This window comes from Glycine soja, chromosome 15, assembly GCF_004193775.1.
Source record: "Glycine soja cultivar W05 chromosome 15, ASM419377v2, whole genome shotgun sequence".
In the NCBI taxonomy this organism is placed as follows: domain Eukaryota; kingdom Viridiplantae; phylum Streptophyta; class Magnoliopsida; order Fabales; family Fabaceae; genus Glycine; species Glycine soja.
In genome coordinates this window covers 39,534,379-39,546,583 of record NC_041016.1, presented here as the reverse complement: position 1 = coordinate 39,546,583, position 12,205 = coordinate 39,534,379, and the positions used below count along the sequence as shown (strand labels likewise).

General features: G+C 39.8%; 1 protein-coding gene across 1 annotated transcript; it reads right to left on the bottom strand.

The window, feature by feature from the left end:
- Window positions 1-2,893: 2,893 nt before the first annotated feature.
- LOC114386127 lies at window positions 2,894-4,142 on the bottom strand. Its single transcript, XM_028346129.1, has 3 exons — window positions 3,460-4,142; window positions 3,042-3,156; window positions 2,894-2,926 (listed from the first exon to the last, which is right to left on the bottom strand). The coding sequence occupies exons 1-3, from the start codon at window positions 4,140-4,142 to the stop codon at window positions 2,894-2,896; spliced, it is 831 nt and encodes a 276-aa protein (XP_028201930.1).
- Between the last annotated feature and the right edge of the window lie 8,063 nt (window positions 4,143-12,205).

Genomic DNA, 12,205 nt, shown 5'->3' with positions numbered 1-12,205 from the left:
CCTTCCTTTCATCTTCAACCTTGTTCTTTCAAACCACAATTCCAAAAAATCCACCTCTGCCCAGAATTATCTCGTGGCCATAACTCCCATTTTACGCACTCAAATTAAGTGATTCTTGAGCCTAAATTGACTTTCAAAACGAGACCTTTCACCTCGTTTCGGAATCACCTCATTTGGAACCCTGTAGCTTCAGTTATTTCCATTTCTATATTTCTGTCCAGCCACCACTTAACCTACATTTTACCATCCCATTCATCTATTTTATGCCAAGAACCACCTTATTAAGACCCACGAAATTAAGCACCTTATTTTCCATCCTTTCCTTAATCAATTTCCGCATTTTCCATCAAGGTTTAATCCTAGACGATCCTAAGTCAGCCCTTGTGCCATGAGGGTTCATATCACACTCAGCCATTAAGTTTTTTTTAATTCCCTAGGTTAATGGCATTAAGTTATTTTAATTCTAGGTTAGTGGGTCATTACTAAAATCTGCTGTAAAGCTTCTATATAAGCTGAACCATTTTTATCAATTTCCGCATTTTCCATCAAGGTTTAATCCTAGACGATCCTAAGTCAGCCCTTGTGCCATGTGGGTTCATATCAGTAAATGAGAACATGCCAGTGTCGGCCGAAACACAACTTCGGTTTCGCTCGCACGAAGAAACCTAGCCGACCTACATTGTAAGTTTTATAGGTAACACCAAACAACAAAACTTCCTCTACCGTAAAAAATATTATCGGCCAACGTTTGGAAATGAAATTCCACAATGACGATAGATAAATATCAATCGGGGCTATTTAACGACCAATGTTCGCAATTGTATTTTCTATTCAATCCCCCGATAATATTTGGACGATGTCTATTAGGAAATGTTCGATCGGCGTCATCCGGTGATTCTTCTTTTTTAGACCTGGATCGGTCATCTTTCCAGGCCGACATCGACTACCATTTTTTTTATCAATATCGATGAATAATGTTTTTTTGTCGAGGTGGGCCAATGTTTTTCTAGTCGAGTAAATGAGTGCATGCCAGTGTCGGCCGAAACACAAGTTCGGTTGAGCTCGCACGAAAAAACAAAGCCGACCTACATTGTAAGTTTTATAGGCGACAGCGAACAACAAAACTTCCTATACCGTAAAAAATATTATCGGCCAGTGTTTGGAAATGAAATTACACAATGTCGACAGATAAATATTAGTCGGGGCTATTTAACGACCAATGTCCACTATTGTTTTTTCTATTCAATCCCTCGATAATATTTGGATGATGTCTATTAGGAAATGGTCCATCGGCGTCATCCGCTGATTCTTCTTTTTTAGACCTGGATCGGTCATCTTTCCCTCTCAAGTGTTTCACTCTTTTTGTTTTCTCTCTTTTCCCTCTCAAGTGTTTCACTCTTTTTCTTTCTTCTCTTTTCCTTCTCAAGTGTCTCACTCTTTTTCTTTTCTCTCATTTTTATCTGATCCTCACAAACCTCTTGAGGAGATAATGGTTTGAGAACAATCTTCTTGTCAGCTTGCTTGAAAGAGATTTTGTTGGTGAAGCCATCATGCACTGCCTTGGTATCATACTGCCACGGTCTTCCTAACAGCACATGGGTCGCTTCCATTGGGACCACCTCACACAGCACCTTGTCATTATATCTGATATGAACCCTCATGGCACAAGGGCTGACTTAGGATCGTCTAGGATTAAACCTTGATGGAAAATGCGGAAATTGATTAAGGAAAGGATGGAAAATAAGGTGGTTAATTTCGTGGGTCTTAATAAGGTGGTTTCTGGCATAAAATGGATGAATGGGATGGTAAAACGTAGGTTAAGTGGTGGCTGGACAGAAATATAGAAATGACAATAACGGAAGCTACAGGGCTCCAAATGAGGTGATTCCAAAACGAGGTGAAAGGTCTCGTTTTGAAATTCAATTTAGGTTCAAGAATCACTTAATTTGAGTGTGTAAAATGGGAGTTATGGTCACGAGATAATTTTGGGCAGAGGTGGATTTTCTGGAATTGTGGTTTGAAAGAACAAGGGTGGAGATGATAGGAAGGAAAAAATCACTCTTTCCAGCGAGGGCAACACACAAAGGTTGTGAAAGTCCTTTGATACAGCCAGGGTGTTCTTGAATCACTCAAGAATTTAGGAGAATCACTCTCACTAAGATAAAAGAGATAAACTCTAATTTTCTGAATAAAACTCAACTTGTGTTTATTGATAAAATGGTTCAGCTTATATAGAAGCTTTACAGCAGATTTTAGTAATGACCCACTAACCTAGAATTAAAATAACTTAATGCCATTAACCTAGGGAATTAAAAAAAACTTAATGGCTGAGTGTAACTGAAATTGTGGCAACCAAAAGTCACCCCCAACAGCCAACAAGTCAGCCACCATTTGGTCTCCCAAAAGGCTGATGCCTAGGTTGCCAATTGGGCCCTTATTACAACTTGAACTAAACCTAACTAAAGCCCTTTTAGTTGATTAACCCAAAACATATTTTTGGTCAGCCAACTTTACAAGGATTGGGCCATTATTTAGACAAACTAAACACTCTAAAATTGAAACAAAGTGGTGTCATTTACTCCTCCTCCATTTGGGCCATGATACAACTCACAACCTTGGACTTTTCTCCTTGAAACTTGGGCTTGTATTCAAACAGTATGGACAACACTTGTTGAAGAGCTTCCTTGGCTTTCCTTGCTCTAGCCCTTGTCATAGGTCCTCCAAGTCCTTCAAGTGGATCCTTGCCCTTGCTCTTGGTCATGTCCTCATCAATATCTCCCAATGGTGAGACACACCTCAACCTATTGAGTCACTTTTACCTCTTCATCTTCACTAAGCCACTGAAGTTTGTATGGTGTAGGATGGGGCTTAGTTTCCAAATTCAGTTTGGTCACTAATGTGGAACTTGCAACATTGGTACAGCTTCCTCCATCAACAATTAAAGAGCATAGCTTACCATTAATTACACATCTGGTGTGGAAAATATTTTCTCTTTGATTGTCATCCAGTGGCTGCATTTGATTTCCCAACAGCCTTCTCACCATCAACATATCACCATGCATAGCTTCCTCCTCATACTCTTCTTCTTCCACTTCTTCTTCATTGATTTCAGACTCACTAGTGATTTCTCCATCAGCCTTCATGATCGTGGTCCTCCTGGTTGGACATTCAGAAGCAATATGTCCTCTGCCTAAGCACTTGAAACATTTTATGTTTTTGGTTCCAGTATTGGATGAGGAAGTGGAGGTGTTATGTTTGCTTCCACCTACACTGGGCGTTGCTGACTGTCCATGCGGGGATGTGGCTGCAGGTCGGAACGAATTACCTCCCTCCTTCTTGGATCTGTTGGCCCAGTTTTGGTTGTAAGTATTGGGTGAGTTCCTCCTTGTTGCACTTTTTCTTTTAATTTGCTGTTCAACCCGGAGCGCCCTATGTAACAAGTCATCCAACACCACATACTCCTGTAATTCAACAACATCTCTGATTTCAGGGTTTAGACCATTCAGGAAACGAGCCATTGTGTCTTCGGAGTCCTCTTCGATGTTGGCCCTCACTAACGCCATTTCCATCTCTTTATAATATTCTTCCACGGTTAAATTCCCTTGGGACAGCCCTTGGAGTTTCTGTCGCATGGTTCTGTTATAGCTAGCGGGCACATACCTTTTTCTCATCACCCGTTTCATCTCAGTCCATGTATCTACCTCTCGCTGTTCCTCTCTCAACATTTCTCTTTGGTATTTATGCCACCAAACAAGGGCATAGTCGGAGAATTCAGCTGCTGCTAGCTTGACTTTCTGCGCATCAGTGTAGTCATTGCAGGCAAATACGTGCTCAGTCTTCATTTCCCAGTCCAGGTAGGCATCTGGATCACTTCTACCTTTGAAGGGAGGAACATTGAGCTTTACTCCCTCAACCCGGTTCTGCCTCGGTCCGTCATTACCGCCATTGTTACCTCTATTCCCATCTATATTTCGTCTAGCATTCTGATTGGCTTGGTTCTCCAAAGCTTCTAGTCGTCCATAGACCTCCTCATTGGTACGGTCCAGCAAACGTTGCATCTGTGCATTCATCGCATCCAGTAACAGACGTTGAGCGCCGTCCAACTGATGATACTCGTCACCACCACCACCTGCTCCAGCCATAATTCAACAGGAAAAAAATGTGCAATAAAAATTATTAAGGTTTCAGGACCTCACAACACTCTACTCACGTGTTTAACTCTTAGATGGTAGTACACTCGTGTTTAATGCTCTCAATAGGCTTTTGTGTAATGTATTCCCTCTTGCCTTTTACCACTCCTGTTTCCTCTTAAGTTCCTGGATGGACCAAATTAGACACACAAGGTAATATAAAATAAAAGGAAAGACAATATAATGATCACAAACAGATTTGATTTGGGATAACAACTTGGACTTGATTTGGATAATAATATATTAGATTGGATTTGGATAACAGGTGAGCCTTAATTTGGGTAACAGATATGATAACAAATAAGATATTATAGATAGGATAACAGATAAGATATTAGGTAGGATAACAGATAAGATATTAGGTAGGTAACAGATAAGATATTAGGTAGGATAACAAATAAGATATTAGGTAGGATAACAGATAAGATATTAGATAGGACAACAAATAGGACAAGTAAACTTCAAATCCTCATAACTTTTGCTATAGTTGTCCGTTTGAGGCCCACTATATATCAAAACGCTCAGAGTTCAGAGGAGAATCTAGATAAGGGGATTTGTTCCACGATTTTCTTTCAAAAAAACACCTCTAAATGCCTCAATTTCGTATTCAAAGATCAAACACCCACTTTTTTTTTTTCAAAATTTTTGCAACTTTTTTTTTTTCAACTGTTTCCCTTTTTTCTCTTTCTTTCTTTCTTTTTTTTTCGTTTCTTTTTTTTCTCTATTTTTTTGTTTTTTTTTCAGACGTCCAGCTATTAGAATTCGTTCAATAAGCAATCATCATTAGGCAAATTTGACAATTTAGCAATTCGGCAATTAGGCAATTTTTACCCCAAACAGAATTCGAATAGGCTGAAACAAAAGTTATGAAGAAAAGACATAATACAATATGATAGGCACAAGAACAAGAAACAAGAACTCAAACAATTTTTTTTTTGACACAAAGTTTGAAAGACACAAGAAACAAGAACAAGAATGTGACAAGAACAAGAACAAGAACAAGAACGCAAATAACAGAATAAGGACAAAAACACGAACCTAGACAAATTACGAAGAAAAAAAATAGGATAGGATAGAACCTGTATCAAGAACCGAAGCTCTGATACCAGATGATGTGAACCTGAGTTGGAGCGGATCGTTTGATACAGGCTACGGAGGTTTTGGATGACGCCACTCCCGGTGAAGGAAGGTAAGTCAGGGTAGACGCCACAAGGATTACCTTGATAAGTCTGATAATTGGTTCAACAAGGAACCCGGAGAGAAACTCTCACCAAATTTTATCAAATGCCCAAAAGTTTTTTTTTTTGAAAACAAAAAAAAATACTTATAGTGTATCTGAACATAAAGATAAAAATAGATATGGGCCTTCTCATGAGAATCATGAAACTGGCCAAATACAGGCTAAAGGCCTAAGTGGAGAAGGACGAAGACCCAAGTGGAGAAGGACAAAGCCCCCGAGTGGAGAAGGATGAAGGCCCAGAGGCAAAGACACTATCAAGACTATTAATTGTTGCTGAAGGCCCAAACTAATTTGAAGGCCCAAGTTAAATAAGTTTTTAGTTATAATTTATTTTTATTCTAATTTTGGCCCAAACTGTTTAGAAGGCCCATGTCTATTTTTATCTTTTTGTTCAGCTACACTATAAGTATTGGTTTTTGTTTTGAATAAAAAAAAACTTCTGGCATTTTCATAAAATTGGGTGAGAGTTTCTCTCTGGGTTCCTTGTTGAACCAATATCAGACTTATCAAGGTAATCCTTGTGGCGTCTATCCTGACTTATCTTCCTTCACCGGAAGTGGCGTCTACCCAGACTTATCTTCCTTCACCGGAAGTGGCGTCTACCCAGACTTATCTTCCTTCACCGGAAGTGGTGTCTACCCGGACTTATCTTCCTTCACCGGAAGTGGCGTCTACCCTGACTTATCTTCCTTCACTGGAAGTGGCGTCATCCAAAACCTCCGTAGCCTGTATCAAACGATCCGCTCCTACTCAGGTTCGCATCAGACCTGGATCGGTAGTTTGGGCCAAAATTAGAATAAAAATAAATTATAACTAAAAACTTATTTAACTTGGGCCTTCAAATTAGTTTGGGCCTTCAGCAACAATTAATAGTCTTGATAGTGTCTTTGCCTCTGGGCCTTCATCCTTCTCCACTCGGGGGCTTTGTCCTTCTCCACTTGGGTCTTCGTCCTTCTCCACTTAGGCCTTTAGCCTGTATTTGGCCAGTTTCGTGATTCTCATCACCTTCTAAACAGTTTGGGCCAAAATTACAATAAAAATAAATTATAACTAAAAACTTATTTAACTTGGGCCTTCAAGTTAGTTTGGGCCTTCAGCAACAATTAGTAATCTTGGTAGTGCCTCTGCCTCTGGGCCTTCATCTTTCTCCACTTGGGCCTTCAATCATCATCAATGGCAGCTATACAAATGACCAGCCTTGTCTCTATGACGTGTTGGGCTTGTTTAAGTCTGCCTCTGGTCATGGGACCTTCAAGTGCTTCATGGTCCTTGGTTATGTCCTCATCAATTCAATCCCCCGATAATATTTGGACGATGTCTATTAGGAAATGTTCTATCGGCGTCTTCCGGTGATTCTTCTTTTTTAGACCTGGATCGGTCATCTTTCCTGGCCGACGTTGACTACCATTTTTTTTTATCAATATCGGTGAATAATGTTTTTTTGTCGAGGTGGGCCAATGTTTTTCTAGCTGAGTAAATGAGTACATGCCAGTGTCGGCCGAAACACAACTTCGGTTGAACCCGCACGAAAAAACAAAGCCGACCTACATTGTAAGTTTTATAGGCCACAGCGAAAAACAAAGTTTCCTATACCGTAAAAAATATTATCGACCAGCGTTTGGAAATGAAATTCCACAATGTCGATAGATAAATATCAATCGGTGCTATTAACGACCAATGTCCGCTATTGTTTTTTTCTATTCCATCCCCCGATAATATTTGGACGATGTCTATTAGGAAATGTTCGATCGTCGTCTTCCGGTGATTCTTCTTTTTAGACCTGGATCGGTCATCTTTCCTGGCCGACATCGACTACCATTTTTTTTATCAATATAGGTGAATAATGATTTTTTGTCGAGGTGGGCCAATGTTTTTCAAGCCGAGTAAATGAGTACATGCCAGTGTCGGTCGAAACACAACCTCGGTTGAGCTCGCACGAATAGACAAAGCCGACCTACATTGTAAGTTTTATAGGCCACAGCGAACAACAAAGATTCCAATACCGTAAAAAATATTATCAGCCAGCGTTTGGAAATGAAATTCCACAATGTCGATAGATAAATATCAATCGGGGCTATTAACGACCAATGTCCGCTATTGTCTTTCTCTATTCAATCCCCCGATAATATTTGGACGATGTCTATTAGGAAATGTTCGATCGTCGTCTTCCGGTGATTCTTCTTTTTTAGACCTGGATCGGTCATCTTTCCTGGCAGACATCGACTACCATTTTTTTTTATCAATATCGGTGAATAATGTTTTTTTGTCGAGGTGGGCCAATGTTTTTCAAGCCGAGTAAATGAGTACATGCCAGTATCGGCCGAAACACAACTTCGGTTGAGCTCGCACGAATAGACAAAGCCGACCTACATTGTAAGTTTAATAGGCCACAACGAACAACACAACTTCCTATACCGTAAAAAAAATTATCGGCAAGCGTTTGGAAATGAAATTCCACAATGTCGATAGATAAATATCAATCGGAGCTATTTAACGACCAATGTCCGGTATTGTTTTTTCTATACATTCCCCGATAATATTTCGACGATGTCTATTAGGAAATTTTCGATCGGCGTCATCCGGTGATTCTTCTTGTTTAGACCTGGATCGGTCATCTTTTCTGGCCAACATCGACTACCATTTATTTATCAATATCAGTGAATAATGTTTTTTTGTCGAGGTGGGCCAATGTTTTTCAAGCCGAGTAAATGAGTACATGCCAGTGTCGGCCGAAACACAACTTCGGTTGAGCTTCCACGAAAAAACTGAGCCGACCTACATTGTAAGTTTTATAGGGAAAAGCGATCATCAAAACTTCCTATACCGTAAAAAATATTATCGGCCAGCGTTTGGAAATGAAATTCCGCAATGTCGATAGATAAATATCATTCGGGGCTATTAACGACCAATGCCCGCTATTGTTTTTTTCTATTCAATCCCCCGATAATATTTGGACGATGTCTATTAGGAAATGTTCGAGCGTCGTCTTCCGGTGATTCTTCTTTTTAGACCTGGATCGGTCATCTTTCCTGGCAAATATCGACTACCATTTTTTTTATCAATATCGGTGAATAATGTTTTTTGTCGAGGTGGGCCAATGTTTTTCTAGCCGAGTAAATGAGTACATGCCAGTGTCGGCCGAAACACAACTTCGGTTGAGCTCGCACGAAAAAACAAAGCCGACCTACATTGTAAGTTTTATAGGCCAGAGCGAACAACAAAGATTACTATACCGTAAAAAATATTATCGGCCAGCGTTTGGAAATGAAATTCCACAATGTCGATAGATAAATATCAATCGGGGCTATTAATGACCAATGTCCGCTATTGTTTTTTTCTATTCAATCCCTCGATAATATTTGGACGATGTCTTTTAGGAAATGTTAGATCGTCGTCTTCCGGTAATTCTTCTTTTTAGACCTGGATCGGTCATCTTTCCTGGCCGACATCGACTACCATTTTTTTTATCAATATCGGTGAATAATGTTTTTTGTCGAGGTGGGCCAATGTTTTTCTAGCCGAGTAAATGAGTACATGCCAGTGTCGGCAAAACAAAACTTCGGTTGAGCTCGCACGAAAAAAAAAGCCGACCTACATTGTAAGATTATGATGAGAATCATGAAACTGGCCAAATACAGGCTAAAGGCCCAAGTGGAGAAGGACGAAGGCCCAAGTGGAGAAGGACAAAGCCCCCGAGTGGAGAAGGATGAAGGCTCAAGTGGAGAAGGATGAAGGCCCAGAGGCAGAGACACTATCAAGACCATTAATTGTTGCTGAAGGCCCAGATTAATTTGAAGGCCCATAATAAATATGTTCTATTTAGTTATAATTTTTATTTATTGTAATTTTGGCCCAAACTGTTTAGAAGGCCCATGTCTATTTTTATCTTTTTGTTCAGATACACTATAAGTATTGGTTTTTGTTTTGAATAAAAAAACTTTTGGCATTTTGATAAAATTTGGTGAGAGTTTCTTTCTGGGTTCCTTGTTGAACTAATTATCAGACTTATCAAGGTAATCCTTGTGGCGTCTACCCAGACTTATCTTCCTTCATTGGAAGTGGCGTCTACCCAGACTTATCTTCCTTAACCGGAAGTGGCGTCTACCCAGACTTATCTTCCTTCACTGGAAGTGGCGTCTACCATGACTTATCTTCCTTCACTGGAAGTGGCGTCAACCAAAAACTCTACAGCCTGTATCAAGCGATCCGTGCCCCGTAAGGTTCACATCATCCTAGACAAAAACGAAACAAGATGTAAACAAGAACGCAAATAACAGAACAAGGAAAAAAACACGAACCTAGACAAATTACAAAGAAAAAAAAATAGGATAGGATAGGATAGAACCTGTATCAAGAGCCAAAGCTCTGATACCAGATGATGTGAACCTTACGGGGCGGATCGCTTGATACAGGCGGTAGAGTTTTTGGATGACGCCACTTCCGGTGAAAGGAAGATAAGTCAGGGTAGACGCCACTTCCAGTGAAGGAAGATAAGTCTGGGTAGACGCCACTTCCGGTTAAGGAAGATAAGTCAGGGTAGACGCCACAAGGATTACCTTGATAAGTCTGATAATTGGTTCAACAAGGAACCCAGAGAGAAACTCTCACCAAATTTTATCAAATACCAAAAGTTTTTTTTTTTCAAAATTTTTGCAACTTTTTTTTGACACAAAGTGTGAAAGACACAAGAAACAAGAACAAGAACGTGACAAGAACAAGAACAAGAACGAAACAAGAAGTAAACAAGAACGCAAATAACAGAACACAAGACGCAAACAAGAACGAAACAAGATGTAAACAAAACGCAAATAACAGAACACAAGACGCAAACAAGAACCAAACAAGAAGTAAACAAAAACGCAAATAACAGAACAAGGACAAAACACGAACCTGGACAAATTACAAAGAAAAATAATAGGATAGGATAGAACCTGTATCAAGAGCCGAAGCTCTGATACCAGATGATGTGAACCTTACGGGGCACGGATCGCTTGATACAGGCTGTAGAGTTTTTGGTTGACGCCACTTCCAGTGAAGGAAGATAAGTCATGGTAGACGCCACTTCCAGTGAAGGAAGATAAGTCTGGGTAGACGCCACTTCCGGTTAAGGAAGATAAGTCTGGGTAGACGCCACTTCCAATGAAGGAAGATAAGTCTGGGTAGACGCCACAAGGATTACCTTGATAAGTCTGATAATTGGTTCAACAAGGAACCCAGAGAGAAACTCTCACCAAATTTTATCAAAATGCCAAAAGTTTTTTTATTCAAAACAAAAACCAATACTTATAGTGTATCTGAACAAAAAGATAAAAATAGACATGGGCCTTCTAAACAGTTTGGGCCAAAATTACAATAAATAAAAATTATAACTAAATAGAACATATTTATTATGGGCCTTCAAATTAATCTGGGCCTTCAGCAACAATTAATGGTCTTGATAGTGTCTCTGCCTCTGGGCCTTCATCCTTCTCCACTTGAGCCTTCATCCTTCTCCACTCGGGGGCTTTGTCCTTCTCCACTTGGGCCTTCGTCCTTCTCCACTTGGGCCTTTAGCCTGTATTTGGCCAGTTTCATGATTCTCATCAGATTAATAGGCCACAACGAACAACACAACTTCCTATACCGTAAAAAAAATTATCGGCAAGTGTTTGGAAATAAATTTCCACAATGTCGATAGATAAATATCAATCGGGGCTATTTAACGACCAATGTCCGGTATTGTTTTTTCTATACATTCCCAGATAACATTTCGACGATGTCTATTAGGAAATATTTGATCGGCGTCATCCGGTGATTCTTCATTTTTAGACCTGGATCGGTCATCTTTTCTTGCCAACATCGACTACCATTTTTTTTTATCAATATCGGTGAATAATGTTTTTTTGTCGAGGTGGGCCAATGTTTTTCTAGCCAAGTAAATTAGTACATGCCAGTGTCGGCCGAAACACAACTTCGGTTGAGCTCGCACGAAAAAACAAAGCCGACCTACATTGTAAGTTTTATAGGCCACAACGAACAACACAACTTCCTATACCGTAAAAAAATTATCGGCAAGCGTTTGGAAATGAAATTCCACAATGTCGATAGATAAATATCAATCGGGGCTATTTAACGACGAATGTCCGGTATTGTTTTTCCTATACATTCCCCGATAATATTTCGACGATGTCTATTAGGATATGTTCGATCGGCATCATCCGGTGATTCTTCTTTTTTAGACCTGGATCGGTCATCTTTTCTGGCCAACATCGACTACCATTTTTTTTTATCAATATCGGTGAATAATGTTTTTTTGTCGAGGTGGGCCAATGTTTTTCTAGCCAAGTAAATTAGTACATGCCAGTGTCGGCCGAAACACAACTTCGGTTGAGCTCGCACGAAAAAACATAGCCGACCAACATTGTAAGTTTTATAGGCCAGAGCGAACAACAAAGATTACTATACCGTAAAAAATATTATCGGCCAGCGTTTGGAAATGAAATTCCACAATGTCGATAGATAAATATCAATCGGTGCTATTAACGACCAATGCCCGCTATTGTTTTTTTCTATTCAATCCCCCGATAATATTTGGACGATGTCTTTTAGGAAATGTTCGATCGTCGTCTTCCGGTAATTCTTCTTTTTAGACCTGGATCGGTCGTCTTTCCTGGCCGACATCGACTACCATTTTTTTTTTATCAATATCGGTGAATAATGTTTTTTTGTCGAGGTGTGCCAATGTTTTTCTAGCCGAGTAAATTAGTACATGCTAGTGTCGGCCAACTTCGGTTGA